Source organism: Oryzias latipes, chromosome 8 (assembly GCF_002234675.1).
Source record: "Oryzias latipes chromosome 8, ASM223467v1".
NCBI classification, from domain to species: Eukaryota; Metazoa; Chordata; class Actinopteri; order Beloniformes; family Adrianichthyidae; genus Oryzias; species Oryzias latipes.
Window position 1 is genome coordinate 6,067,754 of NC_019866.2, and position 20,471 is coordinate 6,088,224.

The 20,471-nt window shown below is 39.4% G+C and overlaps 1 protein-coding gene across 2 annotated transcripts in view; it reads right to left on the reverse strand.

The window, feature by feature from the left end:
* znf385c (zinc finger protein 385C) overlaps positions 1–20,471 on the reverse strand; it is a 123,775-nt gene that overhangs the window by 64,968 nt on the left and 38,336 nt on the right. For both annotated transcript variants that reach the window (XM_011477944.3, XM_011477945.2), the window contains exon 2: positions 18,359–18,667. In XM_011477944.3, the coding sequence (XP_011476246.1) occupies positions 18,359–18,665 (307 nt within the window). In that variant the 5' untranslated portion in view covers positions 18,666–18,667. The remainder of the gene's footprint in view (positions 1–18,358; positions 18,668–20,471) is intronic.

Here is a 20,471-nt window from a genome sequence, read left to right on the forward strand (position 1 = left end):
ATAATGGGTCTATTAATAAAAATATATAATTGCAATGAATGCTAGCTTAGGGGAAGGATGTGGGAAGATGAAAATTAGGATACATTTTATGTTGTGGGGTGATAATAGGGAAACATTTGACAGAAAACAGCATAGACTGATGTTGACACATCAGATTGGAAGGTTCTGTCAAAAGATACCAGGTGGAGAGTTCAACTCTGTGCAATTTACACAGTAAAGATCCATCCATCCCTTTTCTAAAGGCTCAACTCACTTGCATTGATTATTGATGCACAGACTTGGAAAGAAAACAGAACAAAAGCAACTCGTATCTATCGACTGTCTTTTGCTACTTTTTTTTTTGCCTTAATTTTCTCTGAATGTGAGCACAATACAACGCTCATTCATGCATGAGAGTTTGTACCAACCATGCTTTTGACCGTCTCAAACCTGTAATTTTAACGTCACTTCAGCTTATTTTGAAATCAAAAGCAAGCCACACTTGTTCTCCTCAAAGGAAATATCCCAACACATTTTTTTATGGAAATCCATCAAGGCTTCCATAACATACACTTTTTTTTGGCTGAGAATTGATGTGCTTTAAATATAGTATCTCATTCATTCATTCATCTTCTTGACTGTTTATTCCCTTTCGGGGTCACGGGGTTGCCGGAGCCTATCCCGTATCTCAATGTATAAAAAAAAAACACTTGCTTGGCAGGTTGAGAGGGAGAAGCCTGAATAAATTAAAAGTGCATGTCTCTGCAGCTCTGGCTCTACTCTGCTTCCGTTAGAAAAGCGTGAGATGAAGTCACGGTTACCAGCAGCGTCTTCGGAACAGTGTCTGACTAAACTGACTGATCGGAAATGAATGGTGCAGCCTGACACAAGTCGTGGCGACACACCGTGGATGTGACAATCCACACTGCAGCACGGGATCTGCCCTCTATTTGAATTCACTGTTGAATGAAAAGCAAGATATGAAAACCTTTTTTCTTTTTCATTTTTGTGTCCGTTTGAACTTTGAAAATGGGGGTATCAGAGGAAAACTGTGAGATTTGGTGCTGTACTTTGATATGCAGCTGCAGCATCCTTTAGACAGCAGGAAGTCTTTTTTTCGTGATTGCAGTTCCAGAAACGGAGTGCAATCAAGATACAGAAGCAGCACAAGAAACCGACTCGTTTCTGTAGGAGCCTCCTCTGGTTTTCTTAAACAGACGCTACTCTGTTTTGAGCGTTTCAGGGTCAAGCTCGGATTCTGCTTAACACACACACATGTGAAAAACACACTAAACCCGGCCTGACAGAGAAAAGAAAGAAAGAGAAAAAAATCACTTTCATAATTCAAAGTGCTGCCAAATTCCTGATTCCAGTGAATACAAAAGCAGGTGCAGAGCTTGGCAGAAATGTCACACAACTCTGACCACTCTGGCAGGTAAATTCTCAGAGGGGACGATGTGGAGGGGTGCTTATTCCAGGGGGAAGAGGAGGGAGCTGGGGACGTTGTTGCCATGCAGCTGTGAGATTTCCACAGGAGTCTCCCAGTCCTGTGGATCTCTCACACACAGTCAGGTGCCAAGACTTCTGTCAACATCCCCAGACTTCTGTCAATATCCGCAGCCGCGCTGACCTTTCTTCTTTTTTCTTAGGACATATTCTGATTAATGTCACTAATGACAAAGTGGAAGGTAATACGCCAAATCAGAGATGTGGTTTCAAGAGGGAAAAATGCAGGGTCATGGTTTCCTTTCTCGTTTTATCCTTGGACAAAATACTGACAGAAATAGGATAGTATGAGCAGTAAATTGATCTTAAAATAAAAAAATAAATTGAAAAGAGTAAAATGAAATTAAGGTCCAATTCTCTTTGAAACAGGTTTGGCTGTTTAAATTATAATTGATAGACCACTGAAAACGAGCTTTAAAAGAGCTCAAAAAATGATTGGAGTGGATCTTTAAGCCACCAATAAATGTTCAAATCTTCAAACATCAGGTTTCTGTTTAGAGGGAGAGTGCTGCTAGTGTATGTCTCCTTCATTCTCTGTTGACATTTACATTGAGGCAGTTTTGTGACACCTGGAAGAACAGGGACAAACTGTTTTTTACAATACATCCTCACATTGGCTTGAGGCACTCCCAGGTGATGGCTTTCAATCCAAACCCACAGCTGTTAGTACAGGCAATAATGAGAAGTGATATGAGGATTATGTAAGGCTGAATTACAGTCATCTCTAGGCCACAGTGTGACAGTTCCAGAACAATGTGCCATGAGTCCCAAGGGTGATAAAGGAATAGGTCATGCATCAAGTGCTTGCACTTTGTTTCATTTGAAAACAAAAAGGCGACACATTTCTTATTCTAACACAGAGCACATGTGCTTATTCTCTAAAACTCGTAGCTATGATGTTCATACTTGGTTTGGTGGGAAATGCCAAAAGATTTGCCGACTTTATTTGATTTGGTTTTCTGTCACCCTCAGAGCAATTTCACAGAGTTACAATAGCGGCTTGGTAAGTGGGGGTATTACTAAAAATATCACTGAGCAGGAAAAAAAAGAGGGAATAGGAGAAAAAAGAAAACCCATCAAGATTAAGGTTCAGGGTTATTCTTCCTCTGACCACATAATGATGATCATCTGCACCCCTGAATATCTGCCTGCAAGACATTTTCGAATTTTCTTGGGTCACAAATTTTAAGATTTAAATTTGTGGTTCTTTCCACATGTCCTCTCTTTGTTTTGATATGCAAAAGAGCTTCTTTCTGTGTAATGATTGGAAGATCTTTACTGCAGCTCTTCCCCCTTTTATTTATTGGCTGGTTAATCAAATTAAAGAATCTATTCAGCTACTTTAAGCCTTAGTTATAGCTGCTCCTTACGGGTGGATATGGGCTGTCTGCAGGCAAAAAAATGTGCAAACCTGTAAGGGGTGTGCAGGTGACCCGCACAAAACATCAAGGTCATCAAGCACCTACATATCACCTGCATACCCTGTAAGTGCGGCATTCACACGCTGTCAGTAAGGAGCCGGTACTTGCACCTTATTAACCACTAGATTGTGGCGTAAGGACAACCGTACGTAAAATGTGGCCATTCCTCTTTAGGAGCCTCCAAAGGCCTGAACAACACAACAACCTCCATGTGACTGAGGCTTTAGTCAAATCTAACAGAATATCTAAGGTCAAATCAAAATGCTGAACCTCACTTCCATGTTAACAATCTCAAATAAGGCAGCTGTGGATGGATGCTCATACCTTCAGACTTTTTGCATTCCATCGTTTGTTACATTAGTTACATTCCCTTTTACTTTCTGAAATCGCAATTGTATACGTTAAATGTTTGAAAAAAGCAGGAAAAATGAAATTTTTTTGCACAAAGAGATGGGATGAGTTCTCTCCTTCTGTGGCACACCTTTTCTTATAGCACAAAAGAGATTTGACTTTAAAATGAATGACCACACTAATGCTAACAAAGACACTCAAATGTATGAAAAGATAGGATTGCAAGCTAATCCGGGCTAGCTCTAGCAAGCCTACAGGGGGCTGGTCTAATCCTGTTATCGGGCCCAACAGATGCTGTTGACAGAACAATAAGCAGGGGGCCAATATGGCAGCGTGGCCCCAAGGAGGTCATGAGCCAGACTCATCCCAGCAGCAGCAGCAGGATTGTTGGCTGGCTGGAGTAAGCCAGGCTCTGTGCTGGCCACACACACTAGATTATGCAAGCCTAAACGCCTCACTGCCACAGCAGCGACTCGGTTTCTGGTGCTAAAAAGTGTTTAGGTTTTTTCCCTTTTAGTTGTGTTAAGAGACATTTGTAATCAATTGTATAAATTTGCGGAAAAAAGAAGGATTTTAAGACTATGTAATAAGATAGGACTTGGGTCTGAAATGGGAAGTTGATTCCCTAAAAGAAGAGCGTAATGGTAGAAGGTCCAGCCCCCCATTCTGGAAATTCTGGGAACATATCTGCAGTCTGAGGACAGAGTATTTTTGTGTGGAAAATGTGGAACCACCAGATCTTTGGGACAAGATGGTGAATTCCTGTTTAACACTTTTACGTTGGTAAAAGAATTCTGACAAAAATTCAGCTTTTAACAGACTCCAATGAAGAAAAATAGAATGAGTGAATAGTGATTTCTCTTCCAATTGTCATGAAAGTTTATGTTGTGGGGTAGAAATCACAAAAAAGAAAAACTACAAACGTAGAAAAAATTAAAAATTTTAACTCTCATTTAATAATTTTACTCGTACTCAAGATATTTCATGTTGTGGTGATGTTTTACAATTTACTGAGCCTCCTTCAATGTTTTCTGCCCTCCGTGGCTGTGACACATAACATATCACCATGACGCAGCTGCGTCCTTGAGAACAGCTTTGTATTGAACTTTTTAGAAGTCTACGTGAGCTCAAATGGTAGCTTCCTTCACTTCCATGGTGAATTGTGTACTTTTTAAACCTGTTTTTGTGTGGAGTTTTCTTTCCGCCTCTGGTTTCTTCTCTATCTCTGAAGAAAGAAACCGCCTCGGGCTGGAAAGCTTTGTTTCTCACCTTCCAGCGAAGGATCTTTTCTTCTCCATACTGACTGCATCCTGCACACATCAACCGTTTTGATGTATGACTGATACATTTGAGTGAGGCTAAACACTGTCTCCAAAATGCAGCGTTGACCCAGGTCACCTTGTACATGACCTTGGTGACACACTAAACTAAACTAAACAAAAGAAATATTCCTGAAATTGCTGCTGTGACGTTGTCAGTGTGCGACTTTGTAGTTCTTAACATTTTAATTATGTAGGGGACAAAGCCCAAAGAGGTTTCATTGTCAAAAAATAATGGGTTACATATAGAGGGTTGATCGCATCAGATGGTAAACTGTGGAATAAGGGATAATAATAAGAATAATAATAATGGATTGGATTTGTCGATTTTCGTGCTGCCCAAAAGCAGAGGGTAATGTTGGAACAGAAGTTCAGTGACTGACATCTCCTGCAGCCAATCAACAGGAAAGATGGCACGCACACTCATTAAATGAGCGACGGCATCCATGGGAGCAGAAATAACAATGACGTTGGCAGTGATGAGGAGGAAAAGATTTGCTCCTCTCTTCTGACTTTCTGGTTTGTGTCCCAGTTTAACTAAATCCCATTAAAAAGGCTTTCATCTCACTGCACTTCATTACCAGCATAAATGCTGCGGCTCGCCCCAGAGACAGGCGGGGATTAGACGAAACTAGCTCATCAAAAATGTTACGCTCCCGAACCCCAGCAGTTTTTTTTTTAATAAAGACGCTAATTTTAAATTTGCAATATTGGATTATCCAAATAGACCCTCCAGAGCAGAAGGTGTCATTAAGATCAAGTTTGTTGTGGGTTCACATAAGCTTGTGTGTCCTCGTGTCCTTGTTAGGGGGAAAGAAACTGGCAGGATTACAGAATAACCACAGAACAATGTGTGTTTCCTGTCAAATAAATCCACCAACAAATTTAGAGAAAAAGCTATAAAAAAAAATGGTGGGGGGGATAAAAGACGCATTGAAGTCAAACAACAGTGGCGGAAAATAAGCAAAGATTGCGGGGGGGAGCTTGTATTGTGGTGTGTGATTGGATGCGATAGGTCAGAGGCTTTCACATGCATTTATGAATGCTTATTTTAAGCACAGCCCAGGCTGGGCTAATCTGTGCTGCTTGCCCGAATGAGGGTGCTGATTAAAAGCTAATTATACGCTACAGATTTGGCCTCTGGTGAAGACTCTGCTGATTCGCCACGGCTTGGACTCTGGCCTCAGTGCGTGCCTGTGGGCATCGGCTCCAGATAGCCATGCATGCAAGTCTACAAATCAGAGGGGAGCAAGAAGTGAGCTTTGTGTTTATGCCAGTGGAAAACAACCAAGTTCATATTCAACAAACATCCTTTCATTTAGTTTACTCACTAGGAATCATCTTGGATGTCGGTGTACTTTTGTTTGACAAAAAAAAAGGAAAAATCAGAGCGATATCTGCTAGTTTATTTGCTTGCTTATTTCTCAATGCTTTCTCTAGAGTTCTTGCTCCATTACAGGGATAATTGTGCGAGCTGTCAGACTGAGCAACGCTGCATGAGCGCAGATTGTGTGGGGCCATCCTCTCGGTGTCAGTATCACACATGTGGATGTGCACGTGTGTTGAAACAGTTCTGCTGCCAGTTTATTGTGTTTTGTTAATGAGCTGGCAGCTGGCACCAAAAGTCTAAAGATGAAAAGTCCAGGAAACAAAGATGGGTGCAAATGATAAAAGTCTAAACACCTTCATTTAAACCAATTTCTCTTTTAATTGAATGGTATTTGAAGCTTTTGGATTTTGTGAATTGTAGTGTTTGATGCATATTTGAGAGCAAATTGTATTGGACACTTTGCAAGGCAAACCTGAAGGGCAGGGTTTCTTTTCAGTCAAGGACATTTTAAAATTTTCTGTGCATTTCTTACACATAATTCCCCAGCCACTTAGACTTACATTAGCAATAAAATGACTAACAAGTGGCTTCAGAAAGGCTTTGGAAAAGATTCATTTGCCTAACCTTATAAATGCGCCAGTGACTCCGGGAATATTTTTTATCTTAAAATTCATACCTAAAATACCATATAAAATGTAAGGGACAAAAATAAAATAATGAGTCATTATTTATGATCAGTAATTATTTTAGGAGGTGGTATGTACCCTTTAAGTGAATGAATTCTGTATGTCTGAAGTCAAAATATGTAATTTTTGTCCTTAATTCCTTAAAAAATCTTTTAATTTAGATTTTATTGTATGCTTTTTATCTTTTTTTGTTTTACTTTAACAATTCCTATTTAGTTTTTTGCTAAATTGTATTATTTATTATTATCTTTTATAAGAAGAATGCAATTTTCAGACCTCAATATTCATGGACTAGATAAGCTCGGGTAAGTGTTCACAGCATGACACAGACAGATGGTAACAGCTTGCCATCACATTAAACATAAAAAAAAATGGGAAATGCTCCTAACCTCTGCACCTTTATTGGGACACTTTTTAAAACACTCCCATCATGCATTTCTTGCGGGACTGCATTTGATTTACAATGCGCCGCTCTCTGTCTGCCTTTGACTTCATTTATCTCTACATAAACTCTCACAGGAACACTTCCTCTCCTCTCCTCCAGCTGCTATTTCATCACTCAGACAGGAGGGGGTTAACATCCCTTATAGATGTAACAACCAAGAGAAAATAGACTGAATCACTCGTTGCCCGTTAGCATCTTGTCCTTGACATCATTACTCCTCCAGCATGACAGCGTTCCACTCCTGTGACCCTCCCAAAGGAACTCGCCCTCGTCCAGCAACACATGCAGAAAACATCGTGTCTCACAGCCAGTTGGCCACAGGGTGCCTCTTTGCTTATTTATGTCTTGGGAAGTGACAAAGTCACTTTCCTCAACTGTATATTTTGGTCCCGACTCTTGGGATTGATTTCCAATACAAAATCAAATAAAGAAAAGATGCTCTTCTTGATAAAAGGAGAAATAAACACTACAGGTGAGAAGGATCAGGAACTATTTTGCTGGAGTTTTTTTTTAACCCATTTGACCTTTAACATTCTTTTGACTACCGTAATTATTCAACCGTTTACGCCTTTGACATAATTCCAGCAGATTCTAAAGCTGAGAAAAGCGCCCTTAAGCTGATATACAACCCTTTACGGTAGATATGGCAGAGTTTGAACACTCTAGAGAGAAATACTGGTCTAATATCTTCTTTCATTAGATCTCCTGTCAGAGAGAGGGGAACGGAGAATCCAGTTTGAAGATGAGAGTAACAAGGCACAATAATTCAGTGTGTGTGGTTTTAACTTATGCGCACACATGGCGGCAACAATATATGTGGAGGTGAAGTCAAAATCAGAAGATTACTCAAAGAAAGGAAATGACTCCCCCAATAAGTGTGTTTCAAAAATAAAATACCAAAGAAATATAAATGACTTTTCTACAGTAGTGAAGTGCTTAATTAACTTAAGGGCAAGACAAGGCAACTTTATCTGTAAGGCATATTTCATGTATAAAGACAATTCAAAGTGCTTAGCATGGAACACTGAAAGAAATATATGTATAAAGCTGATCAGTTAAATAAATACTTTAAAGAGATTTAAAAATAACTCAAATTAAAGTACGCTTAAAGTCACAGAATCAAAACGAATTAAATGCAGGTGACAGCAGGTAGATTTAGATCAACTTATTGTTGAGCTGATCGAAGGCTTTCTGGAAGTCTGTTCCAGATCTGTGGAGCATAGAAGGTGAATGCAGTGTCACCATGTTTGGTTTTGACTCTTGGAACTAACAATAGATGGGAACCAGATGATCAGAGAGATCTATCATGTATTTTGGAGCTAAACCATTCAAAGCTTTAAAAATCAGCAACATAACTAAAGTCTATCCTCTGGCAGACAGGCAGCCAGTATAAAGACTACACAGGTCTACTTTTTTGAATAATACTGAATGAGCTGCAGTGGGCTGATTTTCTCCCTGCCTTTACCCAAAAGAACCCGTGGTGGAATCAGTGTAACAAAACAAAAAACAACAACAACAACATCTGAAATGTGTACCATAGTCCCCTTGGTCTGTGGTATATCCCACATAATTTTCCTTCAAGGACAATTAGGGGTTCCTAAGGGTTTATGTGTTTGTCAAAATGTAAGTCTGTGCACATCACTACACCCAGGTTTCTGGCCTTTTTTTGCATTATTACCATGAATACATTGAAGCTCTCTAGCGAGCTCAAACCATTTATCTTTAGCTGCAAAGACAATAACCCCACTTTTGTTTTTGTTTAACTGAAATACGTATTTACGTATTTATATGTATTTACCAAGAGCCTGTACAGGGCCTCGGCCTCCTGGTGTCATTATAATACACAGTATACATTTGTGTTTCATCTGCACAGCTATGGTAGTTTGTTGACCTTTATAATCAAGGCAGTGGGAGCATAGATGTTGAATGGAAGTGGCCCCAGGATGGAGCCTTGGGAAACTCCACATTTAATTTCTATTGGCAAAGATCTAAAGTTACCAACTAACACAAATAATTCCTGCTTTCCAGGAGCGTTTTGACTAGTTTATTAGCTTAGGCTGTACATTTGCTGATTATGTTGCAGACAAAAGCTGCTTTGCACTGTTATGCAACACTTTACGTTAGTTATGTTTTGCATTTTTGATTTGATTTTTCAATGGTTTACTTCAAGCAATCAAGCAAAGATGAATCAAATTTAGGATAATTAGACGGAAAATTAAATATATCTTGAAAGGGGGTGGAAGGAAGCGAACTTATATAATCCCACCCCTTTTCTACCGTAACAGTTTTATTATAGGATTTATCATTGCCCGTTTCATAACTTTTATCAGGTCCGTGCTGTAACCCGGAAGTGCATAACTTAAACCGATATGAAAAGCGGCTTTTCTCTATGTCAGAATCAACTGATTCACGTTAACCGTCTAAACGACCGAAGAATAACGGTATGCCAAAGAGTTTGTGTTAGTTCACTGCAGGTGAATTGCAATTATAACAGTAGCATCCCTCAACGATTAGTAAAACTCACTCCAGATATAAAAAGTGCGGCGCATTTAATCCTGAACAAACATAAGGTTAATAAGAGCTTCATTGCCAAAACTGAGAGAAACAAAAGCTTACAGCAGCTTTGGGGGGCTTGTCAACAACAGAGACAACAACTGTAGTCGCTCACCTGTATGTCAAGGACAGGATCCTTTACAGCTCCATCACACCTACACGCATGTGTTTGCGGGAATACAGAGAAGACGGATCTGAGGGGCGCTGTGTGACTGGAGGCATCTTGACAACTCCAGCCTTCCCTCTCCAACTGTTTTTTTTCTCTCCAGCACTCTCTCCCGCTTCCCTCCCCCTCCTCTCTTGCCTGTCTTTATTATTAGTGGCAGCTAAAGGCAGTGGACCAGAAAATTCCCATCGAAAAACAAACCCACATCTGCATATTACAGCCTTGTTTCACGTCTGCCATGAACGAATAAATTAATACATGAATAACAATGAAAATCATCCGTGAGTTACCTCTCCTGCTCTCTAAATGGCGTTGTGTGTGTGTTTGTTAGTGTGTGAAAGTCAAAAGTCACTATAGTTGTCTGATTAACATAAAATCAAAGACTAGGCAAACCTGGAAAAGTATTGCTGAGGCCAAAAGTCAGTAAATGTTTAAAGACTAACAACGTTTCCAATTTTCCGCTTAAGGTAATGGGGATTTATTGGACTTTTTAAACCTTTCATAAACAAAATGTCAAACTTTAGCACATTATTTCAATTTTAACTTCAGATCTGTACTGACATGTTTGTTTGGTAGCATAATGGCAAAAATAGGCATGGAACTAACAAAACAATAAATAAAATCCATCAAAATGATTGAGTATTTCCTTGCGTGTAAATGGTGTTTGTGATGTCGTCATTCAGTGATCATACAGTGAGCTAGAATGTTCTAATAATGTTCCATTTGTTTTATTTTCATGTGGAAAAACAACAGTGGGGTGAACTTAATGAAACTACAAAGTGAATGGATTTAACATTGTTAGTACACATATTTAATTCCAATCTGTAAAAAACTTCACCTGCACTGTTCAGTATCCAGGTATTTCTCTCTGAGTCACACTGGTTGCAGTTTTGGCTACAGATGTCCTGGATCGATTTCAGCTCAGTGAACTGGATTGAATTAGATCGTTCAAAGTAAACCAATTTCAACTATGAATCGTATCAGCAACCATAAATTATGATCTGAATTAAATTGTTGTTAAATGGAATAGTTACACTCCTCTTTCTGCACTTGTTAATTCAGTATACATCCTCAAACCCTCAGTCTCATCTAATTCTGCCAAGATTGCATCTGTTTACCAAAGCTTGTCTAACTCAGTTCCATGTACAACTCTACTACAGTCCTTAGTGATTTGCAAGCTACTCAGAAGCTCCGACACCGTTTGACTGCTTTCCCCTGATTTCTATCAATGTATGTGATGCTCCGGTTGTCCAACATACCAACGCCGACACCAAACTAACCCTCCGCAGCTGGAATGTAACTGTATCAGTAGTGTTGGCACAGGCGAAACAGTAGGAGGGTGCATGTGAACTTTGCAACTGTACAGCTCTGCAAACTTTCCAGGGCCATCTATCGTGGCTCCATTAGCAGAAAGCTCAGCCTCTGCATCTAAATGACAGTGTTTTTCTGTGTCTGCCTCTCAACTCCCCTCCTGTACACAACACACTCTTTCTCAGCAATCCACTTTCAAAGTGTCTTGTTGATGTGATTTTTTTCCACTCCTGACAAAAAAAAATCCATCTTCCTTTCTCCTTTTCTGTTCTTTAGGTTTTTCCCATCTTCACTTTATTCCTCCCTACCTTTTCCAAGTTCCTTCGCCCTTGGATATGGCAGGTAATAAGTCACTCAGCTGTAATTTAGCCCTTCCGAGGGCTTGTAATGACAGGGATCAGAAGATGGCTACGGTTGAGGTGAGGTGAGGGGGGTTAAAGAACCTCATTTCGGCCCAGAATGAAAGCCTTTCATGGAGCTCTATGCTGTGAAACACAAGGGGGAATGGGGTGAGCCTCCAAAGAGTTGGGCTCTCCCAAAAATTCAAACACCCAAAAGGATTTTCAAATAAGTTGTACTCTTATATAATAAATTTGAACATTTAGAGGAATTATTCAAGAAGGCTTTGCGTAATTGTTAATAATTTATCTTTCTGAAAGGATCAGGGTGAGGGGCATCAACACCTATATTTTGAACCCGTGTGTACACAAGTGGTTTCTGTAAAAAAATAAATAAATAAATAAATAAATAAGAGCTTTGACTGCTGTACTGGTTTTGTAGGGTGTTACAAAAACATGTTGCTATTATTACTTTGACAAGATCGTATGGTACAACAAGTCCAGACCAGAAATCCTGATCTGTTTTATTATTTTTTTGCTTTGGATGACATTTAGATCAGGTGTAGGACAAATACAGGTCTCTGATGCATTATTGACTGATCAGAGTTAGTAGGTTTGCATCTGATTGTAAACCTTTTATCCTCAAAGTTGTTTATTTATTTATTATCATTATTTATGTATCATTAGTATATATTCTTTTTTTTTAAGTTGGTTGATCAAGTATTTTTGTACATCAGACGGTGTGCTTTTATTTTGCCATTCTCTTTTAGTCTTTTCCCTTCAGTTTTATTTTATTTAATCAGTTTGTCATTTATTAGCAAACTCCATAGTTAGAGGAAATATCAAGATTTATTTGTGTTTTTCTTTGCCTTTCGGACTGAAGCCTATTCCAAAATGGAATCAACTGGAGCTGGTGCAGTTCCCCAGGTGAGCTGCAGGGGTTCGGTTCAACAAGCCCATTTTCGTCAATCTAAAATAACCAAACTTATAAGAAAAGGAAAGCTTTGGATCTTTATGATTCCAATAGAAAATGTGTTTTTATTATGTTCATGTGCATTTTTTTGTGATCATGGGGGACATGATCACAAAAAAAAGGGACATGTTTTAGTAAAATTAATCGTAGAAATGAATTTCAAAATATTTTTTTATTTGAATCGTTGTGAATCAGGAGCAGATGAAAAAAACGCTGTTTGAAACAGCTTGTAGTTGTGACTTAGAAGCAACAATCGCCAGGCCATAAGCTCCCATCAATGGAGACGGTAAGAGGGGCGGGGTTGCTCTGTGCTAACAGTCCTGCCTGTCCACAACTCGAAACGCAAATTTCTAATGAAGTACTGTCGCTCTGCAGAAACTATGTCCTAAACAACGACACCAATTTTTAAAATTTGAGCTACAAACTGCATATTCATGATTAAAAGAGCACAAGGAATGCTTTTAAAAGAGCTAAAAAAAAGTGATAAGAGTGGGATTTTCAGACTAATTATTATGCACTTTCCATTTTTTTGGATTGTCCTTAACCACGTGAACTTGTACTTGATAATTAAGTATTTGCTGTTTTGCTTATATTTTTTTTAAACATGCAAGTGCTGTTCTAGCTGTTATTTTATTATGCAGCCAAAATTTGTAGCATTACATGTTCATTTGTTTGATATCTCAGATCCTTGCATTGCTGCATTATGGTGTAGATGGCAAAAGGTATAATACATTCCTACATCAAGTCATGCTGTGATCCTTAAATTTGGTTTATTGGAGGAGCTGGGAAACTGTGCTTTCTGTCACGTCTACATGCCCATGCTGTTTGGACACAGGAAAAACAACAATGGCATTTTTGTGTGTGTGTGTGTGGGGGGGGTAAAAAAACAACAGTGAGTCAATTAGAATGTCATTTTCTGTGACCAAATTCACACATTACTTTTGAAAGACTGATATTTTCTGACATTTATTAAAGACACAAACAGGTAAACTTATCTAGCTGACATGTTCTCAGCAGCTGTGGGTTTGTGCATCAGATAAGAGTTGATAGTGAGATACCCCTGCCCTTCTCCACAAAAGCAACGACTCAATGTGTCAGAACCGGCTAAACGCAGTCATGGAGGATTTCTACAACGCGTACTCCTTTCTATGGTCTTATAGGTGCCACACATCATACTTCTTGCTATGCTGAGTCCTGTGCGTAGGCCTGGCTTGACCACTGACCTTTTTCTCACAGTTTGAACTGATGTCGCAAATAGGGCTGCGCCCCAGGGCAAAGAGGAGACGAGCGAGAGAGAAGGTCAGAGAGGGGATTAGAGGCAAAAAAATGGGAGCAAAAGCGTACGACTCCACAGCCGCATCACATTTTAGGAGATTTTAAACCCAGATGAGGACAGGAGAGGAGGGCAGAATAAAGGGCAGAAAGAAAAAAGGAAAAGGCTCCCCTTAAATATGTGCAAATGTTTTTGTATATTCATTACATTCATTTAGAAATAAAATGGCTTCAGTAATCAGAAAAATTGAATTTGTTAGTTTTTAATTACTGTATGTTTAACTAAAATAAAATAAAATACAATAAAATAAAATAAAAATAACACTGCGCTGTAGAACATAATGCATTTTAAAAAGAAAATCAAAGCTGAAGCTCACAAAGAAAAATATTGACACACAATACAACACACAAATAAACCCTATCAAAAACTAAGCTGCAGGAGAAGCAGAAAAAAAATCTTCATTGAATGACTCAGAGAAAGCACCCATAGAGCACACCGATGCCAGTCTACCAACCTAAAGAAGAAGGACATAAGGAGCCACACGTGGCGTGCTACCGCTCTCTGTCAGAATGTTAGGTCTATAAGTCCGCTGCTGGGTCACATCAGGCCAGCCTGCTATCTCCCCCCTGCATCACCCCACACCCCTCCATCATGGTTTAATAAACCACAATGAAAAGGAGAGTGATTTAGAGCACCCCAGCGCTCGCAGACGAGTTGCAGCTAAAGTATGAGCCGCATGCTTTACGAGGCATTTTCAGAGCAGAGTGAACCTTAATTGACTCTCTCTGCGTTTTAGTGCCTTTCCTTAACCAAGATTGATGACAGAACAGGCAGTAAAGGATTAAGGCTCATCTCAATCCAAGGAAGCGAATGGAAAGAACTCCAGGGAGTCAGAACTGATGGCATGTAAACGGCAGCCCTAAAGGAGCAGCAGGACATCAACCGCACATTTAACATGTTCATGACCCAATGATAATCAATGACGGTACACAGTTTGATAAATCAAGTGGGCCTTGACTACAGTCATGCGTTTTACATTAATGCAGTTAGAAGATAAGAAGAAAATCCTAAATTACAAATGAGCATAATAGTCATTATGTTCAGTCCAAGCCTCTCTGTTTGGATCTGCTGCAGCTTCACACATAACATTGATCATGCTGAGGGAAAACATCAGGCAAGATGTTCCCTAACAGTCAAGTTTAATGAGCTGAAAAGAGCAAAAACAGCATCTGGCTCCTTTTTTTATTTTTATTTTTTAAACAGCATGCAATAATCTGAGCTTTTCATGACATTTCTAAAGTTCAACCGAGAATTAAAAAAATTTTTATAGTCAAAAAGTAAACCGTGTTTTTTGAATTATGCCTTTTGTTTTGATATTGTAACATTACAAATATGGTTATTAACAGACATTATCTGAATAATTAGATCATATTGGGGATGCTTTCTCCATTTTTAGATGTCATTTATTTTAATGAACAATTAATATCAGTTTCATTATTAGAGAAGCAAAAAATCAGGATTTTTTTTCCTAATTTAGAAGAGATTTTTAGCATATTCTCCATAATAAAGTAAATTCCCAGCATCATGGTCGCATTCCTCTTTATGTTCGACTGGCTGGTCCAAGGGTCCACTGTCCATGCCAGAGGGAGGGAAGCAGGGAGGGGGATGGAGAGCCGGGACCCTCTGTCAGCTCAGTGAAGCAGAGCAACAGTGAAACACAAGTTGACATAGAGACAATACGCTGGGAGTTACACACACGCATCTACACTCCACAAATTTAGATGATTTTATTTATTTATGCAAACCTATAAACAACCGCACCGGGCCCAAATGTCTTACCTTACAGTACGAGGGCCTGACATGAAAACAAATGAACCAAAGCGTGAATTTCCGTCTCTGCAGCACAAGTTGTGCGCTCTGTAGCATTTAGGAAATCTAAAAATATCAGTCACAGACAAGCAGGATGGATACGTGGACACACAAACACAGGAGAGAAGCTGTGCTGGAGTTCAGGACACAGCAGAGCTGGCTGCCTCAGGGAGTCAGCAGAAGGTGAGCAGAGATAAAGCTGCGCGATTGTGACTGTGTGTCAGAGGGAATCAGCACACCACAACGGTGTAGCATGCTCTGCACTTGACACACACACACAGACACACCCACACACACACACATTGCACCAAAAAGAAAAACAGAAATAAACCATTATGCATGCAGTCTGCATTCCCTGCAGCAGTGAAGCAAAGGAGCAAACTCCGACTCCAACACATGGCCTAAAAGCACGACAAAGTTTAGGATACACAGTCAAGAAGGGAAGAGTAAATTTGTTCTAAGCTTGCTAATCTGCTTCATCTAAATGCCACTTTGCATTAATGCGCATCGTCTGTTGAAAGCTGAACCTAAACACAAACTGACACACAAACATGGCAAATATATGCAAACTGACGGCTGACATGCTGTGTTTTCTGCTCTTTGTGAAAGGGTGGAACAGAATGGATTACGATGATACAGATAAAGGAAACATAAATACCAAAAACGTCAAGTTTTAAATGCAGAATTGAATTTGTTCCACAGCAAATAGCCTCATCACAGAGCTGTACTCTGCGGGTATAAATCAAGGTAATTATATGCTGTGTACCTGCCTTACTATCATCTTTGTTGTTTCATAATTTACATCCTTCAAGAGCAAAGTCCAGGACTGGAGATCACTGTCAAAATATTAAAATAATTCTGTAGGATTTCTTTAAAAATGGACCTACGGTACATTTTTTTATAACTAAACAAATTAAAGCTGAAACATTTTTCATAAATTGAAAAATTCCAAAGCTAAACACAAACAGAAAAACATTGCTGCTTGATAAAAATTCAAGTAAAAGGAAATTGATGTATTCACATTGTATTTTTAAAAGTAAATCAATTTTTACCAATCGATTTTTAAAACTATGCTTGGTTTATAAAAATCAGGTATTATTTTCCATTATTTACTTATCATGAATTAGCTATCTAAGCCACGGTTAGTATTGAAAAAATATGCACGGCTGAAAAAAACCTTTAAAACTGGCTTATTGGTGTGTTTTTATCTGGAGTTACTACTATCAAGCTGTGATTGATCTGTCAAGATGTAAATATTTGAATGCCTGATCAAAGCAAACTGGATCTCTGGAGTCTGTGTCTGTCTGTGTTTTTGGTTTATTTTTATAGTTAAAAATTCAGAAAAAAAATAAAAATAAATGTTTTTTAAACCCAGTTTCATTCAAATCCAAGCAACGAACTAATTCATTTGAGACTTTCACCAGAAAGTTTCACGCAAAAAATAGCAAGTAATTGAAACATGAAAACGAAAGAAAATCAACAAAAAACATTTATTTTGATATTCATCAGAAAATTTTGTGGGGGAAAAAACCCTTAAATAAATATCTAATGTCTAAGTAAAACAACAGCTAAATAACTTTTGTAAAACACAAACGGAATCATTTCTGCTCTGATTTATCTGGCTCATTTCCATATTCACACAGTTTGAAAAACAAAAGCATAGACCCAAACAAAAGCTCAGGTAATTGGCTACTTTTCTGTCTCATTTAACAGATGGATTTTCTTTTTCTACCAGCCCTTACATACTTTTCAAAAGCATCTACAAATCGGCATGGTTGCAAGCAGTTATTTTAACAGCTTCAAAAAGTAGACCAAAAGTGCTCACGAAAGGGAATCTTAATAAAGTTTTGAAACAGAAACTGCAGGGCCACCACCTTCGCCTTTTTATGTCCTGCCTGCTAAGCGTCTAGAGGTTATTATTAACTTTTTACCTCCTACTGTTGGGCACAAAATCTAATTTTTTAAGGAGCAAATAAAAAATGGTGGAAACAAATACTTCCGAAAAGTGCTTCTTATACTGACAAACAACAAAATTTTCTGTATTAGGAATATAACTAATATATCTAAAAGGATAAGGTCAAAAGGTCACCAAAAGATTCTCATTTTGGGGACATAAAACGTAAGGCAAAGTTCTCAAAATTCACAAACAGCCTGAGACAGACAAACAAACAAATGATCCACCACGCCCTTTTGGCTGCTGTGTGCCACTCTGGAGAGAAGATGTCCTCAACTCCGTCACAGCAATAGCTAATGCTGTGCAGTAAAAGTGTGACTTTTTTTTACCTGTCACTGCTTCTTGGATCGCTGTGTGTCTGATCTCTGTTTCCAGGACATTTTTGATGTCTGCACACTTTATTTATAGAGGGGTAAAGTCTTCTGATCTGACTGCAGATTTTGTTTGTGAGCGTCAGAAGGGCTGAGAAGAAAGCAGGCGAGGGTTGATGGAGTCAAACTTCCCTAAGAGGCTGAGTTCCAGCAGCTGACTTGTAAATGCCTCCATCCTGACTCTCAGCAACACCACTGACACAACCAGCACTTAATTAGATTTTCCCTGGCAGACTTTCCTCAGCTCTGCTCCACTTGCATGTTGGTGAGTGCGTGTTTCCTCAGCCCGAGGCCCTGTCTGAAAACATTTCAGCAAATAGAATCCAATTTGTTTAACGTCTGTGCAATTCAAAAGCACTGGCAGAGGGAGGCACTATACCAGGAAGTGTGTGTGGGATTGTGTCAAATCTGCATGACTCTGCCTCAATGCAAAACCCATAGGCAGACCAGGGTTTCTCTACACGTTTGCTTTGTTTGTGCGGCTTAGAAATCCCAGCAGCACCTGGGGCCTACCTGTGCTTGTTGCCATTTTACCATTGCTGATCTTCTTGAGTCTCTTCTGATGGGATTTGCCGCTGTAATGGACCTGCGCCTGCGCAGCTGAGTTCAGCTGGATGTTGCAGACCTCACACAGTGTGTAGGTCCGCTGTTTCCTCTCCCTTTTGGGTTTAAAAAGTGAAGAGTGCAGAGCGCCCCCCGGTGACTGCTCCAGTACTGCGCTGTGGTCCTCGATCTCACAGCAAGGCTCGCTATCCATTTGTCCGCCGCTCCTGGTCCGCTCTGAGTCCGATCGAGATGTTGGACTGAAAGGATGTTTCATACCTGTGATGACGGATGAAAGAACAAAAAATGGACTCAGATTTAGAGGGTTTCAAATTTTGCACATATTTTGTGCTTCCTGCTTTTCTGAGGGAACCGAGAGAGACGGTACACCCTGTATCCCTTGCATGCAGATATCCCCTCTGTCATCTTCTGCCTAACTTGGCTCATCCAGATCACAAAGCCTTCCTCTTAAAACCTGATAGCTGCAGAAGACACACATGTAAAAATACTCCAAGTTCCTGAAGCTTTGTGCTGGAATGAATGGAATCTGAGCTACCCAAGCTTAGTCTCTCCAGACTTCAGGGCACCTGCTCTGGTTGCATGAATATTTAGGACTCTGAAAAGTAAATTTGGCCACAAATCCATGCACAGCTATACAGACAATTCCAAGAGTTGGCTCTGAGGTGCTTCAAGGCACCACTTGGGGGAGACAGAGTGCTGCAGCGTTGCTCTCTGAAGAACAGGGAGGAATCTCCTGCCAAGCTTTTTCACAAGTGATGCTTGCTTGCTGTCTGTGCACCCCTGTGAGCCAAGAACTTACAATAGGAAATATGCAGACTGTGTGGAGGATCTCAGCCAAGCGGTTCCTGGATCAAACAAGCAAACAAGAAATCAGCTGAGATTTCAAAGCCCACAAAACAATTCCGACAAAATCTCCTGGCTGCAAGGCTCAAATCAGATTAGTTTAATTATGGCTGCAAAGGTGACTAGAATGCATAAATAAAGAGACTGGATATTAGGCCAAAGCTGTTATTTATTTATTAAATAGAACCAAGTATCAGGGAAAGACTGCAAAAGGAAATACCTTTATCCAAGTAAGAAAAAAACCTTTTTAAAGGGTGACAGCAAGGATAGAAGACATATGTTTCATTAGCTTCTATTGCTCCATAAGTAAGTGAAAAGGTAAGTCCACAGATGCTCTGTGAGAGTTTCAGATACCACTGTTTTAAAAAAAAGCTCCTGAAAAACATCCAGCTGTGCATTTTTTCTGCTGGCTTTTTCCCTCTGGCTCCAGTTATTTACGTAAAACCCACAACCACTCACACACACAAAACAAACAGGAAAAAAAAGTGAGTAGAGCCTAGGATGAATACATACCCACATGCATAAAAAAATGAACACAGCACACGGTTTTCAGGGAAACATTAGAGCACCCAGTCCTCGTGAAAGCTGCTATTCACAATATTGCCAATTTAAGAGCACTCAAGAGCTTCCATTAGATGTTTTCTGAAAACCTTTGAGATGTGCTGCTCTTTGGCAAAAAAAAAAAAAAAAAAGCTTCAGCAGCCCTTAATCAAGACAACCTGCTTACAGAGCAGCCATACAACCCAGATAGCCACCAAATATGCTTGGATGTGGAAAATGGAACCCTGAACCTGCAAAATGTCAAAAAGAGCCTTTTCCGTTCCTACACAGCGGCCACAAATTATAGACAGAAAAACACAATTCTGACTCTCAAATGAGAGGCTATAAAAATCACAACAGATGATTTTATTTTAGGAAAAATCAAATCAAATAGTTTGTCTATTTTTTGTGTGCAAAGTGGCTGCATGACCGAGACAAGAAAGACCAACCTGTGCTTATTTTTGGACTTCATAGTGGTTCACGCTTTTGTGCAATATGTTCTAAAAAAAGCTAACCTGACAGCGTCACTGGATGCGAAAGCAACATTACATAAAAACATGAAAACATAAAGTCCAGACAGAAAAGTCATTTAGCCTCGAACAAAATCTGATTTTTGAATGCGAGCCCAGTTTTTACGAACGTGGGAAAAATAGGAGTAAAGCGAGGTTATAGTTTTTAT